Source organism: Eublepharis macularius, chromosome 11 (assembly GCF_028583425.1).
Source record: "Eublepharis macularius isolate TG4126 chromosome 11, MPM_Emac_v1.0, whole genome shotgun sequence".
Classification (NCBI taxonomy): Eukaryota; Metazoa; Chordata; class Lepidosauria; order Squamata; family Eublepharidae; genus Eublepharis; species Eublepharis macularius.
The window spans coordinates 1,194,856-1,218,353 of record NC_072800.1 but is presented as its reverse complement, the minus strand read 5'-3'; the positions used below and the strand labels follow the sequence as shown (position 1 = coordinate 1,218,353).

At 47.3% G+C, this 23,498-nt stretch overlaps 1 protein-coding gene across 3 annotated transcripts in view; it reads right to left on the bottom strand.

Moving 5' to 3' along the window:
* Nucleotides 1-17,945: 17,945 nt before the first annotated feature.
* USO1 (USO1 vesicle transport factor) overlaps nt 17,946-23,498 on the bottom strand; it is a 92,400-nt gene continuing 86,847 nt past the window's right edge. For all 3 annotated transcript variants that reach the window (XM_054991380.1, XM_054991378.1, XM_054991379.1), the window contains one exon: nt 17,946-18,837. In XM_054991380.1, the coding sequence (XP_054847355.1) occupies nt 18,757-18,837 (81 nt within the window). In that variant the 3' untranslated portion in view covers nt 17,946-18,756. The remainder of the gene's footprint in view (nt 18,838-23,498) is intronic.

Genomic DNA, 23,498 nt, shown 5'->3' with positions numbered 1-23,498 from the left:
CAGAGTGATCTCTACCGGCTCTGTCTTTCAAAACTGCGCTTCCTGGCTAACATTGCCTCTCCGAACCCTTGACAGACACGTGCCTAGGCGTCTCGTGGAGAGAGAGACTGAGAGGAGATAGGGCAGCCCTCTTCAAGTATTGGAAAGGCTGTCACGTATAGTGGAGAGATATTTTCTGTTGCTCCCGAGGGTTGGACCAGAACCAGGGTGCTTTTTGTTTTACAGAAAAATGATAGTAGTTTGGGGACATCGTTAACTAATATACAGGTGAAAATGTCCTACAAGTTGTGCAGCTTTTTTTCTATGCATACTGCCAAAAAAAAAAAGTATAGCCAGGGTGGAATTTCCCCCAGCTTATTTAAGGCAATCTTCACTTATTTATAATAATAGATGTTCTATTTTCTCAATATACTTTGAACAGATTGTTGCTCCCTCTCCTGTTCTGAAGTACGGACCCCAGTATGCACACGTGGTAAGAAACAAGGAACACATCCATGTGAACGCATTGCATGTAGATGACAATTGCGTGTGGACTTATTTTTAGATATTTGGAGAACTTTTATAAAAGCTTATGTATAAATTCACCAGCATGGTTTCATTTTTTGTTGTTTCTTCTCCCCCCCCCCCCCCGGGCAAGCAATAGGGAAGAGGCTGTTTCCTCCTTTCCCAGCTGAGCTGTGCTATAATACTGCGCCACGGCTTAGCAGGGAAATGGGAAAAAACCCTTTAAAGGGCCAGGGAGATGGAGTGTGGCAACAAGGTGCCCCACTCCATTCTGAAAGTTGATCTGAGCTTCCCCGCCCCGCCCCCCCCCATTGTGGGTGGGTGGGGGTCCTGGTGGATGTTCCACCTGCAGTCACCCTGGCCGTTTTCACATGACCCCATAACCCTCCGGAAAATCGCACAAAATTCACAGCACGAAGCATCTTCCTAGCATGATTTCCCATTTAATGGTGCAATGACATGAGAAAATCACGCCATTAAACGGGATCATGATGGGAAATTGCGCTAGGCGGACATTTTGTGCTGTGAGTTTTGTGCAGTTTTCTGGAGGCTACAGGCGTGTGAAAACAGCCCCTGTAGTTCCTCCTTTGGACCAGATCAAAGTAGGCTTATTTTTTATTGGGTTTAAAGAGGAAAGCCCCAGGGACAACTCAAACGGTCATCTGAATTCGCCTCACGCTCTGTGAGGCCTCTTGTTTCCCTGTCTGGAAATATCCAGCGTGGGAGCAGCTCCTGGTCCAGAAAGGGGGGGGGGCGTGATTCCCTGGGTTTTAACTGGATTGCATTTCTGGATTTCATTGATGTTATTATTGTTATTGGATTTGGGGAGAGGGGGAGTTTGTACAGTGGAAAAGCACATAAATGTGCTTCCCCTTGAAATCACTGTAAATGGCTTCTGAATAGTACATGAACTAGGCAGGAAACAATGAAGAAAGAGGGACCAACCTGTTCAAATCTCCTGTGCACATCCCCCCCCCCTAAATTTTAGATAACGTGACCATTTCTCTCTCTTCTTCAACAGGTACCAAGAGTCAACAGATACAAACCATGGCCACACGAGGTACATCCTGTTAGGCGGGCCATTGTCTTAGAATGGATCTGAAAGGATTCTGGCTCACAGATTCTGGCACCCCCATCAAAGCTGCTGTCATTGTCATGGGCAGCTTATGAACAGTAACTGCTGGAAGAAAAATAGTAAAGAGTTCAGTAGCACCTTTAAGACTAACCAACTTTATTGTACCATAAGCTTTCGAAAGCCACAGCTCTCTTCATCAGATGCAAGAGAGCTGTGTCTCTCGAAAGCTGATGCTACAGTAAAGTTGGTTAGGCTTAAAGGTGCTACTGGACTCTTTACTATTTTACTACTACAGACTAACACGACTAACTCCTCTGGATCTATGCTGGGAGAAAAGAGCTGACAGATCTTCAAGCTTCTATGAAGGAAAAGATGGCTGCACTGGGCACTCGGGTTCTGTTTTGTCTTCTGGCCAATGGAGATGGTCCACACGGTTTAGTATTTATAACACTGGTGTTCTATTGTCACTGCCAGTATGCAAAGTGTTTTCTTCAGGTCCCATCAATCCTCACACTAGTCTTGCATGGTAGTACAGTATTATTATTTTATTTATTTTTATTTCATTTATACCCCACCTTCCCCCCAATAGTGCCCAAAATGGCTTACATATTTCTCCTCTCCTTCATTTCCCCCTTCACAACAATCCCTGCGAGGTAGGTTAGGCTGAGAGTGTGTGACAAGCCGAAGGTCACCCAGCAAGCTTCCCTCACAGAGTAGGGATTCGAACTTGGGTCACCCAGACCCTAGTCTGACGCTCTAACTGCTACATCACACTGGCTCTCAGATTATATCCATTATATTTACTGGTCTCCTTCCTGGTTGTGTGTGTGTTTTTAGGTCCGTGTGTTTTTATTGCCACCTTGAGGGCCCTATTTTGTTTGGAAAGGTGGCCTAGGGACGTGTTACGTAAGTAGCTCCAATGTGTTCCTGCTTCGCTGTTTCAGCGGATGCAAATGTTGCAGTCAAGCCATCGCTTTCCATCTTTTCCGTACGCCATCCATGGTGATTTTTGAAACTTAAAATGCTGTTGCCTCTCCATGAGTCCAGAAAAAGCAGGAGCGAGGAGGCAAGGGTGAGGCTGGCTCTCTCTCGAAAGCCTGTTGGTGCATCTGTTTTTTTTTTAACAGCTGCCGGTTCTTACTTCTGGTGGGTTGGTGCTGGTGGGTTGGCATTCTTGAATCAATTCTCTGGGGGAAGGGGAGGCTTGAAGAATACCTTTATCCCAGGGCTTGCCAATAGGGGTGCCAACCACCAGGTGGATCAAGGATTTCTTCCTGTTGGAGTATACAATGTCTTGTGCACAAGGAAGAAGAGAAAAAGACCCCCCGGGGGGGGGCAGCAAGCTCTAGGTAGGCAGGACTGTAGGAGGTGTACCTTCTTTTCTTTTATTCGGTCCCCCTGTCAGTTGACATTGGGGTTTGGCTGTAGTATTGTTTGTTCTGATACAGATGTTTTGCAGAATTATTTTGTTCTGGAAGTGAGCTGGGGCCACATGAATTGCTGTACGTTCTAAAAATTTATGCTCTGGGACACTTCTGGGGACTTCCATGTCCCTTGACCATCACTGAGTGAGCAAATTCCCCACCCCATCCACTGGAGTAGGCAGTGGTAGTGATGGTGAGTCTGATGTCACCTGGGTTGCTTTGCCTTTGAACTGGTGACTCTGCCTTCCCCCAGAGTAATTCTTGAATGGGATGGGCTGGAGTAGCTAGGAGGGGTCCCTCACCCATGATCATCATTCCCAATGGGTAGAGCAGGAACCTTGGATCTGATGTATATGGGGACCACACCAAATCGAAAGAGACCATTGAATCCTGTCCTTTGCCTCCCCTGCCTCTCTGCCAGGGGAGGGCATTGTTAGCCTCCTTGCTGGAAGATGCTGCTGAGCATTCAGAGGCCAATCTTGGCGTGGCCACCACTGCGGGCAGGCAGCGGGAGGCAGCCATGAGAAGGGAAAGTAGGAGAAGACGCTCTGAGGGAGAATTAGCAGCCTAAGAACCTCTGCTGGCAAACCACCACCAATGCGGAGCTCACTTAAGCAGCGGCATCACGGGGGAAGCAGGAGGAGAAGGGCGTGCCCAGGGGCTTCCGTCTGCCCTGCTCTTCAAGCACAAGCCAAGTTCACTGGACTATTTTCTGAAATAGCTTCCAACGTTATGTCACAGAGGCTCAAGATTTCAGATACGGCCCACTCAGTCCTGTGCCTTTTGTGCATGTGTGTTACGTGCCATCAAGTTGCTTCCGAGTTATGGTAACCACGTGAATGAAAGACCTCCAGAACAGACTTGTTCAGATCTTGACGTGGCTTCCTTTGTTGAGTCAAGCCATCTCATTTGGGGGTTTCCTCTTTTCCTTCTACCTTCCACTTTTCCTTGCACTGTTGACTTTTCCAGAGAGTCTTGTCTTCTTGTGATGTGACCAAAGTACAATAGCCTCAGTTTTGTCATTTTAGCTTCTAGGGAGAATCCAGGCTTGATTTGATCTAGAATCCGCCTACTTGTCTCCTTGGGCATCAGTAAAACTCTCCGCCAGAATCATGGCCCCTTTTGCGCTCATGTTTAAAACCGATGGATTTGAGCGTTCGCCCCTATCGGCCTGGCAGCGGCTTTGAACTGCCCGCGTACTTTCCTGAATTTTATACTCGATATCAGGCACTTGTTCTGCTGCGAGGCTTGTGGGCTACTGAATACAAGTCACAGTTTGAGCATGTGTGGTAACATTGTGATGTTGTGATGGAATGGTCTTCGTTAGACTAAGAAACCCCGCCCTCTTTCTGCTGCCATTTCGAACCCAAACTGTTGAAAGCAGCGCCGAGTGTTGTTGAGAAATGATTACAGCTTGAACATTTTTATTTGCAAGGAAGACAGCCCAAGAGTGGCAACAGTGAAATTAACACCAACCCCTGCTTTAACCCTCTCCCCGCTTTTTTTTACTGTTCTATGCAATCAGAGAAGAGCAATAAAAGAAACCAAGTTCCACGCAGCGAAGGCTACAGGACGCAAACAGGTGTGTGTGTGTGGGAGGGGGAATCACTCCATTTAGCCAGGTCCCAACTGAACCTGCAAGAAAATAATCTTGGTTTGTGGTGGGGAAAGCTCCCTTCTCCACGAAGCTGCTGTTCCGCTTGCTTTGTGTACTCGCTTAACCATTCATCACAAGGGACTGTAAAATGCCCCTTATCCTGTTTTAAAGTGCTTAATGTGATTTGCGCATAAATTCAAAATGCTGCAACATTACTGCCCTTCAAAAATACTTTAAAATAAAAAGAAATTCAGATGAGGAGGGAGAGGCCCAGAGCCCACCCCAACTCCACTTGCCCAGGAAGGAAACCGAGGAAAAGAGCGACGGACACAGCAGGGCTGCTGCTCATTGCTGCCCGCCCAGGCTCCACTTGCCCAGGAGGAGCGACAGGCACAGCTGAGCTGCCGCTTGCTGCTGCCTGCCCCAGCTCTGCTCGCCTGGGACAAGCACAGCTGAGCTGCCACTCGCTGCAACTTACTACCCTTCAGAAATACAACAGGGAGCTGAGGAGGGAGGGGGGCAGAGTCCACCCCGGCTCTGCTCACCCGGGAAGGGAGCGGAGGAGGCGAGCGAGGGGCACAGCTGCGCTGCCCCTCGCCAGGCACCATCTGCAGCGCACAGCGAGAGCCTTCCCCCACCGCCGGGGCTGCCTGCTTATCCTCGGGAGTGCAGGACGGACGCCCCGGGACCCCAGCACTTCCCGCCTCCCTCGGGCTCTGGGCCCTTCTCTCCCCACTTGGGCCAGGCTGGGCCAGACAGAGGGTGCTGCACCACGCTGCCCACGAACGTCCTTTAGACGTCCCCTCATAGGGGAGCCGATGAGGGTGGGTGTGGTCAAATCTTCTCCGTCCAATCAACGTATGAAAGGACCGAAAAGGGGGGCTTATGAGAGGCAAAACCATTCACATACAGGCATACTCCAGGCCCAGCGCAAGTTGGCGGCTGAGGCCCCCCCAAAATTTGCCATATGTCTGCAGCCAGATACCCCGGGGAAAACTGGAAAAAGCCCGGAGTGGCGTCACATGATCGCCTTGGGAATGTAAAAAGCAGTCAAACATGCAATGCGAAACAGGCAGTTACCGCGCTGTAAGACTGAGTGTGAAAGGGGCACATGTTTCAAATGAATCAATTTTTTTCCTGTCAGCTCTTTTTACTGTCCAACTTTCACACACATATACATAGTAATGGGGAATACCATAGTGTGGATTATCTTGGTTCCCAGAAAGACATCCTTAAGGATCTTTTCTAGTTCCTTCATAGCTGCTCTTCCAAGTCCCAGTCTTCTTCTGATTTCTTGGTTGCAGTCTCCCTTTTGGTTGATTATTGAGCCAAGGAATAGAAAAAAGTTTTAATAGTTTCATTTTTTTCATTGTCAACCTTAAAATTGTGTAATTTCTCAGTGGCCATTACTTTTGTCTTGATGTTCAGCTGTGATCCTGCTTTGGCTGTTTTTTCTTTAATTTTCATCAGTAGTCGATATTTTGTCGAAGGCTTTCGCGGCCGGAGAACGATGGTTGTTGTGGGTTTTCTAGGCTGTATTGCCGTGGTCTTGGCATTGTAGTTCCTGACGTTTCGCCAGCAGCTGTGGCTGGCATCTTCAGAGGTGTAGCACCAAAAGACAGAGATCTCTCAGTGTCACAGTGTGGAAAAGATGTTGGCAGGTCATTTGTATCTGCTCAGGAGGGGTGGGGTTGAGCTGAGTCATCCTGTAAGAGTTTCCCAGGGTGTGGAATGCTAATGGAGGGAGGCTTGACTGTATCCCGAGGAGGTTCTTTTGCATATGGATTGGTGCTTGATGTGCTAATCTTCTCTGCAGGGCTATTGTTGGGTGTAGAGTGTTTTGTTAGCCTGGTGTTTTTCAGAACTGGAAACTGGAAACCATGCTCTATTCATTCTTAAAGTCTCTTCTTTCCTGTTGAAGTTTTGCTTATGCTTGTGAATTTCAATGGCTTCCCTGTGCAGCCTGACAAAGTAGTTGGAAGTGTTGTCCAGTATTTTGGTGTCCTGGAATAAGATACTGTGTCCTGTTTGAGTTCAGCCTATGTTCAGCCACTGCTGATTTTTCAGGTTGTCCAAGTCTGCAGCGTCTTTCATTCCACACCCTGGGAAACTCTTACAGGATGACTCAGCTCAACCCCACCCCTCCTGAGTAGATATAAATGACCTGCCAACATCTTTTCCACACTGTGATACTGAGAGATCTCTGTCTTCTGGTGCTACACCTCTGAAGATGCCAGCCACAGCTGCTGGCGAAACGTCAGGAACTACAACGCCAAGACCACGGCAATACAGTCCGGAAACCCACAACAACCATCCTTCATCAGTAGTCGTTTTAAGTTTTCACTATTTTCTGCATACCTCAAATAGTTAATATTTCTTTAACCAATCAGATACCGTGGCACCCCCCCCCCATTTCTTTTAACATCATCCATAATTTTTCATGATCCACACAGTCGAAAGTTTTGTATTAATCTATGAAACAGGCTGATTTTCTTCTGAAATTCCCGGGTACGTTTCATTATCTCTAGCACCTCTTTCTTTTTTGAATCCAGCGTGCACATCTGGCATTTCTTGTTCCATATGTGGTGAGAGTCATTGCTGTAGAATTTTGAGCATCACTTTGCTTGCGTGAGAAATTAACGCGATAGTCCGATAGTTGCTGCAGTCTCTGGCATCCCCTTTTTTCAGAACAGGAATGTAGATGGAGCATTTCCAGTCTGTGGGCTTTTTATGAAGGAAGATATAGAAAGGAATATCTGTTTTGCTTGCTTTATATCCCAAGCTCTTTCATAAGGAGGCAGCAGTCCATATTCTCAGCACATCCTTTGTGTCCAAAACCCACTTCAAACCCAATAATCGTATTCTCACTTAAAGAAACATTTCTGTAAAATCACTTAAAAGTGTAGCCCAAAACCTTTATACTGGTTTTTCATCAGTGTTGCCACCCCCTCCCCAAACAATATGTTGCCTACAGAACAATGCCCAGTATTTCTGATGTGCATCTACAGATCCAGAATTCCACCCCGGGTCACAAACCTCCCAGAGTTAGAAAGCCTAAATTGTCAAGATAGATGACTGGTCCCAGGCCACAGTCAAAGGTCTCGGGACTAGACTGAATCCAATGCCGCCTTACCAGAGGGGAAAGAGCACACTTCTAATGGCTAACACCTCAGTCCAACAGACGAGGGAGATGGGTCCACAGGTAAATCAGCTAGTGGGAGCGCATAGCTGTCAACAGCAGCCTGCCTGTATCCACCATTTAAAGTGGTCAGTACTATCACTTAATGTGAGTGAATGGCAATTGACATGACAGGGAAAAAAGAAGGCTTGATGACTCCCTTTTGGCCCCTCTTCCCCAGTGATCCTGTCTCAACAGCTTTGTGTAAGTACCATCATAACTTCTATAAAGGGCTGAGCACAGTGGTTGAGCTGTGAGTCAGCACTCTGCTGGTTCGAATCCCACTACTGCCATAAGCTCAGTAGGTGGCCTTGGGTAAGCCACTCCTTTCAGCCCCAGCTCCCCAGTACTAACTTGTTCTCCGCTCTGGGTGAGGCACTAATCTGTCTAGAAGAGCAGTATATAAGCACAGTTATGAATAAACCTAGATATTGAAACAGATGTTCATTAAAGAGACTGCGGACTTGGCCAGATCGTAGGAGTGTTGATTTATACACATCGCACCTATGTCTCTTTCATGGCACTGGTGCGTGTCCCCAAAAGTCTGACCTTTGAACAGTCAAGACATGCTAGCTCAGTCTTTTAACTGAACTCTAACTGTTCCCCTCTTGCTTACAGAGCAGAGCTCACATGTTGTTGGCAGACAGCAGTGACAGCAGCAGTGGCTACAGGACAAATCAATGCCTCTTCCATAAAGTGGTAAAGCTAACACCCTTTTGCTTTTCTCTATCACTTTTAAGTATTGTTTTTAAAAACTTTTTTTAATAGAAATTTTATTGAATGGGTTAACATATTACATAATACACAATACACAATTGCCCAAAGTATGGGCAATAAGAAAGAAGAGCTTGAGCTTCTATTGCAAACAGAGGTCTATGACATAGTAGGAATTACTGAGACTTGGTGGGATGATTCCCAGGACTGGAATGTGCTAGTGGATGGGTATGAGTTGTTCAAGAAAAACCGGAAGGGTAGAAGAGGAGGTGGAGTGGCATTGTATGTGAGGAGAGGGCTTGATTGTCAAGAAGTTATGGAGGATGGGGCGGACAGCCCGGTGGAAAGTATATGGGTAGAAATAAGGGGAGGAAGGACAAAGGGTATTATTGTTGGAGTCTGCTACAGACCACCTGACCAGCGAGAAGAAACGGATGCTGCCCTCTTTGAACAGATTGGTAGAGTATCCAGACATCAGAACCTTGTAATTATGGGTGACTTCAACTTCCCCGATGTGTGCTGGGAGACAGGCTCAGCAAAGCATCATGAATCATGCAATTTCCTGACCTGCCTGGCTGATAACTTCCTTTTTCTAAAGGTGGAGGAAGCTACAAGGGGTTCGGCCATACTAGACTTGATATTAACCAACAGGGAAGAATTGGTAGATGAGATGAAGGTGGTGGGGACCTTAGGGGAAAGTGACCATGTCCTTCTTGAATTCCAGTTGCTATGGGGAGCCAAGGAAGTTCATAGCCAGACTCGTAGGTTAGATTTTCGTAGGGCCAACTTCGATGAACTCAGAGGCTTGATGAGAGTCATTCCGTGGGGGAGTGTGCTGGAAGGGAAAGGAGCGAGTGAAGGGTGGGCTCTTCTCAAACCCGAGATTTTGCAAGCTCAGGCCCTCACTAGCCCAGCAAGACGGGAACATGGTAAGGGCTCCAAGAAACCGATGTGGATGCACAGAGAGCTCCAGAATAAGCTAAGGGAGAAAAAGGAAATGTTCAGGAAATGGAGAGAAGGACAGACCTCTAAAGAGGAGTATATGAGGGTTACTAGGCACTGCAGATCAGCCATCAGAGAGGCCAAAGCTCAGTCCGAGCTGGGTCTGGCCAGGAGGGCTCGCTACAATAAGAAAAACTTCTACAGATATGTGAGAAGCAAACGCAAGGCAAAAGAGGCAATTGGACCGCTGTTGGGAGTAGATGGAGAAACTCTGATGCAGGACAGAGAAAAAGCAGACAGGCTTAATGACTTTTTTGCCTCTGTTTTCTCCCTGAAGAACTCAGGCACATCTAGAGATAGTAGAAAATGTGGCAGGACACCTGAGTGGCTAGTTGAGATTGACAGAGAGGTTGTGGAGAGGCATCTGGCTGCACTGGATGAATACAAATCCCCTGGGCCGGTTGGGGTGCACCCAAGAGTGCTGAAAGAACTTTCCAGAGAACTTGCAGAACCCCTGTCCATCATCTTCAAGGCCTCCTGGAGGGTTTGAATCTGAACCCTCTCACGCTCAAAGAAAGTCCCAGCACAGCTAAATTCACATTGATCAGAAAGGAAGACTGAGGCTTCACGGCTGGGATGTATGTACCGAGCTTCAGTGGTACATTCTTTGAGTGCAAGAGGGGTCTCAAGCCATATGGAACCCCCAAAGTGTGTGTATTGAACACAAGGTTTACATCGTTCACAAGCAGAGCCAGTGTGGTATAGTGATTAGAGTGGTGGACTGGACTCTGGGAGGGCTAAGTTCAGCCTCCCCTTTCCCCATAGCTAGTCACGCACACTCAACTTTGCAGGGATAAAATGGAGGAGAGAGTGAAGGAAGCTGCTTTGGGTCTTCTTGGGGAGGAATGTAGCCGGGATCTAAACCAAGGAAAGACATTTAAAAAAATACATTTCTGCATTATGTTTGTTTCTCTTTACTTAAAATGTGGTAGCCAGTCCTGCTTAGGTGCAATGAGATGACAAAATGGCTCCAGGTGCTCCTAGGAACCATGCAGGCTTGTCTTTGAAAGCTTTGAAACTACTTGAAAGTTAGCGGAGAGCCAAAATGGTTACCAATGCAATGCAAATGGGCTAAAATCTCTTGAACGTGGTCAGGCTGCGGGGCAGAGAAGCAGGTTACGCACTGAATGCATCGCAGGAGAGTTGGACCCCTTCGCAGCAGCAGGCCCGACTGTACTTTTGTCACTGCACAATTCAGCCTGCCAGAAACAAATGTGCATGTTCTAGATCGGACGTAGGCTGTACTCTACAGCCGTGAGACAGAGTCACAGTGGGGCCAGCAGCCACAGGCACTGAGCTTCAGCTGTGCTTCTCCGTCACACTGGAAAAAGACCCTTCCTCTCTCCTCTGACAACAGATGTGCCCACTTCTCAGAGAAGAAGCACAAGTTCTCTTTGGGGGGAGCTCAGCACATCAGGCCATTTATCAACCTTCCAGTTGCCAAGTTCAGTTTGGGAAATTTGTGGAGAGTCGAGGCTGGAGCATAGGGAGGTGGGATTGGAGGAGAGGAGAGGAGAGGAGGGGCTTCAGTGGGTCTAAAGCCACAGAGTCCACCCTACAAAGCAGCCATTTTCTCCAGGGGAACTGATCTCTGTCCTTTGGAGACCAGTTGTGATTTCAGTACTCCAGGCCTCACCTGGAGGTTGGCCACCTTATTTTCTACCAGACAGTACAACCTCCAACATTATAAATTCCTACAAAGGAGGACTGATATAAATTCTAAGCTTCTGCCAATGGAAAGGTGCACAAACCAAGGATCTGCTCTGGCTGGGGAGGACATGAAAGATGTAGGGTGGAAGTGCGATTCTTGTACCCCCATAGTCAGTCTGATCACAGCATCCTAGTGCTGCTATACTCAGCAGATGCCCAAGATAATTCCTACAGCTAGAGTGCGAATTCCCATCTGGACAAAACCCTGTACTTTCCCAGATATAGAACACGCGGTATTGCTCAGCATATACAGGATCCCTCAGACAAGAGCACCACCTTGAGGCAAGTTTCAGGTGGGTAGCCGTGTTGATCTGTAGTAGAAAGGCAAGATTCAGGTCCAGCAGCACCTTAAAGACCAACTAGAATCCTCAACAATGCCAAACCTCTCAGAACGAGACCAACAGCCCTGTGAATTCAGTCCAAGGCTCGTGTGAAAGAGGAGCACTTTCCAAGGGTTGCTAACAGTTGGGAAGGATGGGGCCCTCTCATGACTGGGGCAAGAGAGTATCATGTCCGATGGCCTGCACAGCGAGCAAGGACAGATGGGAGGAACACAGAAGGCAAACTGGAAGTGGGGGAGCCTTTTCCTTCCTGGTCTGCCAGACCAGTTAGTTTTTCTCGTGTAGGGGGTGTGGCTCAGTGGGGCAACATTTGGCCTGCATGCAGAAGGTCCGGTCCTTAGCACCACCAGCTGCGAGGATGTCAGGAAGAAGCAGACATAGGGAGGAATTATCTCTGTCTGTCTGGAGAGTCAGAGAAAACCATGTGGGAAGACACATCATCTGACTTGGAATAAGGCAGTTCCGTATGTTGCTAGGGTTGCGTCACATGTTCATGTGCTGCTGCCGTAAGGCAAGACGGTTGAGTGGGCGCAGGCTGTTTGTTCTGAAGTCTTTGCAGGAAGCGGCTTCGTCCCGTCTTATTTGCTGTAGGCAGAATAAGGCAAATAGTGGGATGAAAAATCCCATCAAGAGTCAGAGCGATGAATTAAATGCAGTTAGAATAAGACCAGCCTTGACGGATTCATCAGCTGACGGGTGGAGCTGTTAAAGGGGACCAACACTCATTCATTCCTAGCGATTTTAGTCCTGACATGTCAGTGTAACCAAGAAATTTTAAAAGGTAATAAAGGCGGCCCCTCTCTTCAGCTATGTACATTATAGTATTAGGCATTTACGCAGCACTGCAGACACTGCATTTCCGTCATCCATTCCTGCCCCATCCTGCCAGTGGGCAAGGGAAGGCGATCCCCTCCAGGTCTTCTGTGGGCCCTGGCGAGGGAAAGGCAAGCCACAACTTTTTGGTCAGTCTTTAGCCGGAATTATTTCAGAGAATTTTATAAAGCAATCTTATGTTGAGATTTTGGTAACTTGTTTACTGATCAGGTAATTGTTTAAGAGGTAGATCAAAGATTTTTTTGAAACAAAAGTTGCTTAACTTTAGTAGAAAGTGTTGAAGAACAGCATCCACCCAGCACCCACCCTCTCTACCTTTCTTCACAGCCTGCTCAGGGGTTCAGTGGATGGCCAAAAACGCTCCTGAGGCAGACGAACTACATGCTGGCAATGAAGGCTCCCCGTGTTGCAGGACCCACCACGACACCATCAAGCGCAAGAGTCAGCGTTGGAGCGACCCCACACACCTTCCCAGGCCATGAGCCCCGCAGCGCATCCGCTGCATTCACACACACCAGTTCCATTCTCCCGGGAAGCACATTCCCAGCGATGACCACCAAACATCCGCCTGTTCCCTTGGTCACAACCCAAGAGCCCAGAGGGGATGCTTAATATCATGCCGGAAGGCCCCGGCCCTGGCATTGTTTACTTGCATGCATTTTTGCTTCCTATAAAGCAGCTGTACACAGAAGAACGCTCAGAGCGTGCTTGCAGCTATCCAAGTTCAGAGAAAACGAGGAAGAAAATGAAAATAAACCTGTCCATCAGATTATTTATTTATAGCTCACCTTTCTCGCCGAGACCGAAGGTGGTACACAGTGCAAGGAAACTACAGTATAATCAACATCTAATACATTCCCTGAGCAAAGTACAATAACGAAGAACAGGACATTCAGCGAGCAGGGTCTGGTAGCAGAAAATTTGAAAACAAGCATAAAGCTGAGCACAGGGTTGAAATCTTTCCCAAACAGAGCATAACTAGCTAACATGGCATGGAAACTCCCTAGCAGGAGCATAAAACAGGGTTGCACTTACCTGTAAGTGTTGTTCATCTCGGTCTCCCACCATGGCAGCTTCTCTCCTCCGGGCAGGGCCTTCTGCAGACACCACCCTGCAGTTGGGCAAGATCAGCAGCGGCCTGCACACAGGTGCCTTCTCGGTGGTAGCCCCCCCCCCTTCTGGAATGGCCTTCCTGAGGAGACGAGGGAAGCTCCCGCTCTCCTGGCTTTCTGCAAACTATGCAAAACTGATTGGTTCTGGAGGACTTTCTGCCCAGATTACAGGGCTGAGTCATCAGAAATAGCTCAGAGAGACAGGAACTCTCGACTATGCTACTGGGCACTGTCTGACGATGGAGTTCATCTGTGGTCTTAGTGCAGTCCCACAGTGGGAACTGTGCTTGTGCAGGTCAGCTGTTCGGAACAGGATTTCTTTTCGCTTTTAGGCTATTAAGAGGGGGGGGCGATCTTCCCCGCGAAGTGCTCCAAGCTGTTTTTTCCCGCTGAAGCCAGTCACGTGGTGAAGGAGGTTGCCCACTTATTCCCCAGTTCTCCTGTGCCACCATCTCTTCCCTGTAAATACTTCAGAGAGCTCACAGTGGGGTAGGAGGGAGGGAAATGTGTGCCTGCACAAAGACCGAGGTTATAGGTAAGTACAATGCTGTTTTCATCTACGGTCTTGGTGCAGTCCCACGCTGGGAAAACAACAAGCTAGTCATCAGGTGGTGGGGTGATGCTCTCATGTGAAGAGAGACTGCAAGACTGCATGTCCCACTGCTGACTTTCTTCTGGAGTTCGCATCCATTGCATAATGCTTCACAAAGGTCTCTCCTTTCAACCAGGTAGCTGCTCGACAGACGTCCGCCAGCGGAACCCCTTTCAGGACGTGCCCTGTGCTCTCGTCGAGTGGGCTCAAAGTGTGATGGGGCATGGAACTCTGGTTGTCTTATAACATAGTCTAATAGCTGAACCTACCCATCATGATATTGTCAAGTTCAAGTTAGCCTTTATTGGCATATAGCAGCAATTCAAGTTATCCACTTACAAAAAAGAAAGAACAAAGTTAAAAGAATACTGCATTACAAATACATAAATACATGCAGAGCTTATTTCCATGATGTCTCCATTCTGCTTTGAAGTTGCGTCAAAGGACATCATGATATTAAGACGACGTTGCCTTGCCCTTATTTGGGCCTGAATGGCAGATGGAAAAGGTAGAGCCTTTCTAAAGGGGTAAGTCCTGTCTTTGTAAAATAAAATGGCCCTTCTTACATGCAGTGCATGTAGTGTGCATTCTTGGGGGGGGGGCGGTTGTAGGGTTCAGGAAGAACACTGGGAGGGACAAACTCAGCGACACGTGGAACTTGGAGACTACCTTAGGTAAAAATTGTAAACCGGTGTGCATCACTACCTTGTCCGGATAGATCTGCAAGAAGGGAGGTTCTATACTAAGGGCCCTAGTTTCACTAATCCTTCTTGCAGAGGTGACAGCCAGTAAAAAGGCCACTTTTGACGACAAGAGGGGTAATGAGCAAGTCACCATCGGTTTAGCTAACATTAGGGACAAAGACCGCTGTGGTACCAATTGCGTCCTTGGCGGGTGTAGGTTGTATTTTAGGAACAGCTTGGACAAGTAATGAGAGAATACTGTTTTTCCATCTATGCCCCCTTATGGAAAGCTGAGATTGCAGCCAAATGAACCTTTATAGACGAAGATGACAATCCTGCAGTTTGCAGAGAAATCAGATATCCGAAAATTTGAGCTAATGAGCAGGCATCTGGGCAAATTCCCTTAATTTCTGCCCATGCCACAGATCTGTTCCATTTAGCTGCATATGATTTTCTGGTAGAGGAACTGTGGGCACTGAGCAAAACGTTTGCGACTTCACTCAAGAACTGCAGGCCTAACGTCCTAGGAACCATTCCGTCAGGTGTAACCTGTCCAGGTCACGGTGTTGTGTGCGTCCACACCTAAGCAAGTCCCGTGCTAGTGGCAGAAGGACATAATGTCCCTTGGCTAAGCGTTTGACTGTATGGAACCAGGGCCGCCTCAGCCAGAAGGGGGCTAGGAGTATGCAATTGGTCCTGTCTGCTTGTACCTTGCAAACTACCTTGTGGATCAATGGAATGAGAGGAAAAGCATAAAACGGTTCCCCTGTCCAGTGCACTTGAAATGCATCGCCCAGTGAATTCTTACCTTTCCCTCCCCTGGAACAAAACCTGGGGGCCTTTGCACTGAATCTCATGGCAAACAGATCCACTTGTGGGAAACCCGACTGTAGGAAAATCAGGCGAGCACATTTGTCCGTTAACACCCATTCGTGGTGTGACTTTCCCATCCTGCTGAGACAGTCCACTTTGGTACTGAGAACCCCTGCGATATGCGGTGCCGACAGCGTAATGCTGTGGGCAACAGCCCAGTCCCAAAGGCCAACTGCCTCCTTGCAGTTTCCTGGATGCTGTTCCACCTTGTTTATGTAAAACACCATTGTGTTATCCGACGGGATTTGGACCCTTTTGTTTGAAAGTGTATCTGCGAGCGAGTTAAGTGCATAGTAAACTGCTCTCAGCTCTAACAAGTTAATGTGATTCTCCTTTTCTGCGTTAGGCCATACCCCATTAACTGACACCTCCCCACAGTGACCACCCCATCCTTCTAGAGAGGCATCTGTGGTAAGGGTAACTTCATGGCTAGGTACACCGAAGGCTACTCCTTTGGATAAGTTATCGTGGTCTGACCACCGCCTCAGAGAGCAGACCACCTTTCTAGGTATTGAAAACTTAACTTGGGGGGACTGAGCCCCTGACTTGAAACATCTGACAAACCCAAGTTGTAAAGTCCTCATCCTTAAACATCCATCATGCATATTGCTAGACCGGCAGTCTTGCTTTGGCCCCTTGCTGCCTAGCCCCCAGGAGCCCTGCAGCGCTGGGTCTGGAGCCTGAAAGCTCTTCTTCCATTTGTTTTCCCTCCAGGTTGGTTAATTCTCTTTGCTTTGATGTTGTACAGGAGGAGTCTTACATTTTATTTCTGGTTTGCATCCTCTGTGAGCTTCCTGATTGTTCCTTTACTACTCCTTAACCTGCAATAGCACTTCATCAACTGCTGGTCATTGTACTAACTGGCTAACTGGTTCCTGGATCTGACGTCGTGTGCAAGAGTACGGCTGTTTGGAACATTTCGCTTCAGCTAACATTAAATCTGGGCCAGCAGCTCAAGAAGTGCTGAGGACGGTATATTGTCGAAGGCTTTCACGGCCGGAGAACGATGGTTGTTGTGGATTTTCCGGGCTGTATAGCCGTGGTCTTGGCATTGTAGTTCCTAGAAAGGAAAATCCACAACAACCATTGCTGAGGACGGGTTTCTAAATCTGCCTTGTGAATGGGGACTCAATCTGAGGAGCAGGAGCTATCCTGACACGGCCCGTGCCCAGAAGCGCTCACGGGGTCTCTGACTAGGCAGCACCAGCTCGTCTGTTACCAGGCCCTGCTTCCTGCAAGCGCCTTGCCGTGAACGGCCTGGCTTGAGCCGCGGCTTTCACCTATCCGGAAAGACGTCCCAAGCAGGGTCTACTCGCCATAGATGCAGCACAGGATTCCTTTCGGGGGATAAAAACTAGTTGTCTATTTTAAATTTTTAAAATGCTATTACTCACCATGAGACTTTTGTGACAGGACACACTAAAAATCTCCACACCAACAGCCAATCAAATCCAGGTATGAGGAGGTAGTCTAAAAACTCTAGCACAACATGTTGCCAGTAGTAGACAAAGTTTAAAATCTAGGCTGTGGCAAAGAGGAATTCAACAAAAGATTGTTCCGTGGTACTGTGGTCAGCAGGGCCCCAAATGACATTGGCTTGAGTGGGTGTGTGCAAGAGGGGATACAGCTCAGCAGCAGAGCACCTGGGGACAGACGGGCACAGCCTCTCTGATTTAAAAACTGGACAGTAGAGCTGGGAAAGAAAGACCGCCTGAGGCCTTGTATTGTCTGTGGCTGCACCGCAGAGATCGCACTGGGATCGAGGGAGCAGCAGGCTTGGATGCTCCATTTCCACAGACCAACACAGAAATCTCAATTTTGTTCTATTCTGTGCAGGACTCCGAGTACCTCCTCTGTTGGGCAGATGGGGGAACATATGTAGGCACAAAGCCCCAGGGTTGATTGCAGGAAGTATTTTGCATATGGAACAACTTTATTTCCAAACAGAGGGATTACAAAATAGAGGTCGTATTCTAATTTATTTTGCTGTAAATCTGCTTATAACGTTACCTATATCGCAACGAACCGGAAAGTACAAAATAGAGCATCTTAAATACATCTTGTATAATGAAAAGGTGAGTTACAGACTGGCCTGAATCCTGCCAATTTTGTGTAAGAAGCATCATTCTGTTAGCTGTGTCAATATCTGGAACAAACAGAAATCTCTACAAATTTAGCACAGTTTCCCAGGTGGAAAACTCTAGGTATTTTAACAAGCCAGAAAAATAAAAGACTAGTAAAGTAACACAGCAGTCCGTGACGATAAGCAACCACCAGGACTAAAATCAAGGGAATGAATACTAAAATGGTTATAGCATCTATTTTTATTACCAAAACAGCAATTTGATGCAGCAACTGTATTTAATTTTTCTTTTAAAAATCTGATCCATTAGGCATGAAAGCCAATAAATTATAATCAACACATGTCATCTTTAGAACAAAGGTTTGTTTTTGAAAGCAAGTACCTGGCAGCACGTTAACTTTCTCATGAGTTTTCTTTAAAAAAAAAATGCTTTAAAATGCTACCAAGTACTGCTTCATCACTACGGAAACCTTTCCACATAAACAGAGCATTTCAGCTTCTTTTTAAACTCCTCAGGTACAGAGAATGCAGTCATGTCAGGTGTCAAGGCACTCAACGCTGAAACCAGCTGAGCAGGAAATCCGCAGGGAACGACGTCCTCCCGGCCTGTCTCGTCCGGCAGAGGAGGCAGCCAGGAAGGTGCCGCAAGACCTTTCCACGCCAAAGGCAGGAAGCAAAGACTCCATTCGACAGACGTGACACCACAAACACGGCACATTTCATCCCCTCGGAGTTCCAAACAAATGGAGTGACAGGCAAACACACGTAACTTATGTGGATGGCCACACGCAAAGTCCACCACACGGTCACCTTTCATGCGTTCACAGCCTCCAAAAACACTTAAACGGGGGTCTTCAGTCTTGGCTATAAATCATCAGAATCTCTCAGCGATCACATCACAAACTCAGGAGTAGATTTAGTGACTCTTCTGCTCATACCCATTTCCTTAACTAGGTATTCTACAGCTCAAGGCCATCAATGTATATTAATCCAATGCAATACGAGATCTCCTTCCTTGACACATTAAAACCCAATCAATCTTCCGCCTCTTCTTTCCCATCCTCTTCATCTTCCTCGCCTTGGTCACCTGATTCGATATCATCCTCATCTTCAACCTTTTGCAAAAAAGGAAAAAAAATCACTAGCAGCCATCCCTTTCAGCCTGCCTGGTCACCAGCAAGGAGGTCATTCTAGGCCGTGTCCTACACTTGCCCGGGCGAGAGCCCGAGAGCTGCCCAGAGGGCAGAAAGACAGAAATGGCTGCTAGATGAACCTTTAGGGATGTTACGGCCAACCCATTAGACTTTAAAGTGTATAAGCAATCAAAAACACTAGATAAAGGACAATCAGTAGCAGTGATTCTCCTGCTATGTGCCCAATATGCAAGCCTATTCCATTTAAACCTGTAAGACGCCCTGGCATTGAGGAGGACTTGATGTACCACCACAGAAAAGGTTTGGGATGAATCCACCATGCCACCAGGAGTAGGTAACTGAGAATGTCTGGTGGAGTTAATGTTCCGCACGGGAGAATGTCTGGTACCTGCCTAAGTGTGAGGTAGGTCTGTTTAGACAGCTCTAGTAACGTTGGTAACCATATTTGTCTGGCCCGAAAAGGGGGTTGTGAGGATGCAGTTGGGTCTGTCCCTTTCTGTCTTGCCAATCCTCTTGGGGATAAGTGGGACCAGTGGAAGCATGTACAGTAGGTGGTTTGTCTAGGGGTGCTGGAAGGTGTCCCTAATGGACGGAGGGTCGCTCCCTGTCATGGAGCACAACGCTGGAGCCTCGGCATTCACAGCTGTTGCAAAGACATCTGTTTCTGGAACACCCCACGTATTGAAAATGAGAGTAAGACAGGCATCGTGCAGAGACCGTTGGTGGGTTGAACTCAGAACCCTGCTTAGCACATCTGCTCTGGAGTTGTCCGAGCCCACAATGCAGAGACACCTGCCCAATTCCAGGTGGCCGTGGCCTCTGCACAAAGGGCCGACGCTGCTGCGCCCCCCCTGCCTGCTGACAGAGTACGTAGCAGTGGTGATGGCCATCTGAATCGGAATTTCTTTGTCTTGAAGAACAGCCGTGAACGAGACAAGGCCTCAAAGGAAGTGTCACAGGTACAATAGTAACTAATGCCAAGGGACAAACCCTGCTGTGACAAATTTTTAAATAACCTATAGCAGATGAATGTTACCAGCAGTTATAAAGATGATAATTTTATATTCTATAAAGTGCAACGAGTTACTGTGAATGAGACAAGGGCAAAGCGAAAGGCTCTGAGTTCCAGTGTATTAATATGCAATACTTGTTCTGATACTGACCCTACATCCTGTATCACCCTAGATCCTCAGTGAGAGCCCCAACCCTGGGATGAAGCCTCAGTGGTTACAGTACTTTGGTGCAGCTTAGTACCAAATGGAATACCCTTGAGTAAGTATTCATCTTTGGACCACCATTGTAGGGATTTCAAAACCCGTCTCGGAATAGTGAGCTTACGGTTAGTGTGATAACATATTGTGTGATAACATATTGAACCTTCCCACGAACCATTTTTGTAGGACACGCATGTTTAGTCTACCAAAGGGGATTACAGCCATAGTTGCTGCCACGAGGCCCAACAGCCTCTGTATTTTCCAAATTGTCAGAAACCAATTTCTGAAGAACAAGTTTATCGTGGATTTTATAGCCTGTGCCCTATCAAGAGGCAAGGTAGCTTTCTGAATCATGGCATCCAAAATAATAATAATAAATTTTGATTTATATACCGCCCTTCCGGACAACTTAATACCCACTCAGAGCAGTTTACAAAGTATGTTACTATTATCCCCACAACAGTGAACACCCTGTGAGGTGGGTGGGGCTGAGAGAGCTCCAAGAAGCTGTGACTGAGCCAAGGTCACCCAGCTGGCTTCGAGTGGAGGAGAGGGGAATCAAACCCAGCTCTCCAGATTAGAGTCCCACGTTCTTAACTACTACACCAAACCGCCCCAATACAGGCTACTGATTGAGAACGTTCAAGTTTGGACTTCTTGAAGTTAATTACTAACCCTAAACGTAAACAGGTCTTCACTACCAGGGACACGTCTTGGAGAAGTCTGTCCCCGGATGGGGCCAAAATCAGACAATCATCCAGATAGGGGAATATGGAGCACCCCTTAGCTCTGAGACAGGCTGATAACTGCCATACGTTTAGTAAGCACCCCAGGTGCTGTGGAAAGGCCAAAGGGCAAAACCTTATAATGAAACACACTGTTCTGATATTGACAACAATATAGGTATAGTAGAGGTATTTTCTATCTGCGCACCCTTAAGATCAAGGACAGCAAACCAATCACCAGCTGACAGAAAGAGAAGTACCAAGAACAGTCTGAGATAAAGATTTACATCCCTTAGATCTAGAATAGGATGAAAACCACCATCCTTTTTAGGCACCAGGAAGAATTTTGAGGAAAAGTCCAAGCAAGGGGTCAGCACTTTGTACTTGCTGAATGGCACCTTCAGCAAGGAGAGATCGAATTTCCCCTTCCAACTCTGACAAAGAATTATTTACAGCGGCAGAAGGTTGTATACAGTCAGGTAATTGCATGAACTATAACCCATAACCAACAATGGTTAAGCCCCAAGAGTCGGATGTTATTGATTCCCATTCAGAGAGATAAGGTGTGAGTCTCTTCGAGTAGCAACAATCTGGGTTATAGTTGGGCAGGTCCAGTAAGAACTGCTTAGCAGGACCACGTGTGTCCTTGAAGGTTTAGGCTGGTACCGTCCACACCGCCTGGACTGCTGCCCCGGATTAAATTGCTGTTGAGGTGTCTATTGGTAGTGGTATGGACACTGATGCCTCCCATAGTAATGGTATGGGTAGCTGTGACGTGGGAAATATCTCATCTTATATGTGTGCTGCTCTGTTGGTGTGATGTCCAGGGACTTGGCTGTTTGTCGGTTTTTCTTCTTTTGAGACAAGGCCTCATGTGTGCTGGCAGAGAAGAGTGAGATGCCTTCAAATGGTAGTTCCTCAACTTTGGTCTTTGTCTCTAAAGAAGTGGTAAAACCTTCTCTAGTCGGCAGGCCTGTGCATGCGCAGTCCCATATGGGACTGCACAGAAGAACGACAATGAACAGGCTGTCACCCGGCCCTTCCAAAAGGCATTGTCCACGGGCTCATTTCCCACTTCCGACACTACAGTGACAGCCAACCTGACTGGCTTATTTTGCTTTTGGGCCAAAACCAATTGTGATTATTAAGTATTTAAAAGTATGGTGCTTCAACAGAGTAGCAAAAGATGATAGATCCCTGTCCTGAGGAACTTACAATCTTTCAACAGAGGAAGAGGAGGAAGAAAGTCAAAGTGGACAGGAGAAAGAATCTACAACATTTGTGTCAACTGCATGCACTCAGGGCTTTGCCTCAGTAGGGGAGGGGCTAAGGAATTAAGGGCTGATGAAAAAGGTGGCTATGAGCAGGAATCTGAAAGACGCAGGAGATGACAACAGATATTCTGAGAGGCAGATTCAGGATACAGTTTGGAGCTGGGAAGGTGAAGTCCAGGAGGAAGCAGGTGTCAGGATATTTGGGTAGAGAGAAAAGGGTGGAAGTGGGCAAAGCCAGGGAGGACTTGAAAGGTAACGAGAAGTTTATGCTGAACATGGGAGCAGATTGAAAACCAGAGCAGCAAGACAAGCAGAGGCACCGCATGGCCTGAACGATTAAGGAAATTAATGCTTTTGGTTACACCATTGTGGACAGAGGGAGGGAAAACCAGAGCTGAGATAACACGAGCGATCGTTTCAGTTGAGGGGATGGGATGTACTTCCACGATGTTGTGCAGTGAGAACTGACAAGACTTGGTAAAGGATCAAACAGAGAATGCACAGGAGAGAACAAGCCAAAAGAAGAGAGACCATTGGCTCCACTGGGCTGTTGATTATAATAAATAATAACTGCACTTATATACTACTCTTCTAGACAGATTAGTGCCTCACCCAGCAGTGAACAAGTTAATCATATTATTAGGGGTGTGCGATTCAGGATTCCAATTGATCCCGATTCAGAAAGATTCAGGATTCCCGAATCGGGCCCAACATTGCTGGACCCAATTCAGAAATACCAAATCAAAGCTTTCCGAAGTGATTCGGATAGCTTCAGAAAGCTTCAGGTCAAGCGGGAACAGCCTGCAGCACTTTTATGACTGTTTGCATTTGCAAAGTGCTGCTTGCCTTTCAAACTTTCCACTCCATGGGAAGTTGGAAAGCCACCCTTTTCGTGCCATTTGCAAGATGCCAGGGCAGGAAGTTTAAAGCTTTGGTGTGCTTCCAAATCTTTACTGAGTATACTAAAAGAATCTAAACACCTGAATCTCAAAGCAGCAAGCTTCGTGATTTGGGTTATTATGGAGTGTATTCCTGCTTTGGCTAAACCCGAAGTGGGAAACACCCCTAGTTATCATTATCCCTACAATACAGCTGGAGAGCAGGGGCTGAGAGAAGTGGCTTACTTTAGGCCACCTACTGAGCTCATGGCAGTAGTGGGATTCGAACCCGTAGAGTGCTGATTCGCAGTCAAATCTCTTAACCACAATGCTACAGCAGCTCTCCTGTATGAACCTGCCTGGCTCTTTTGCTGGAGGCCTCACTCTGGTCGCCCTCCTCATTCAAAAGGGATGGGTGTCCCTCGCATCTTCCAAGTTAGATATCAGGTGAGCATTTCCATTCTCCTGGTTCTCTTGCCGGCCCTTGCACTTATTTTACGCTGCTGCTTTTAGAACCTTCTATTGACTTCC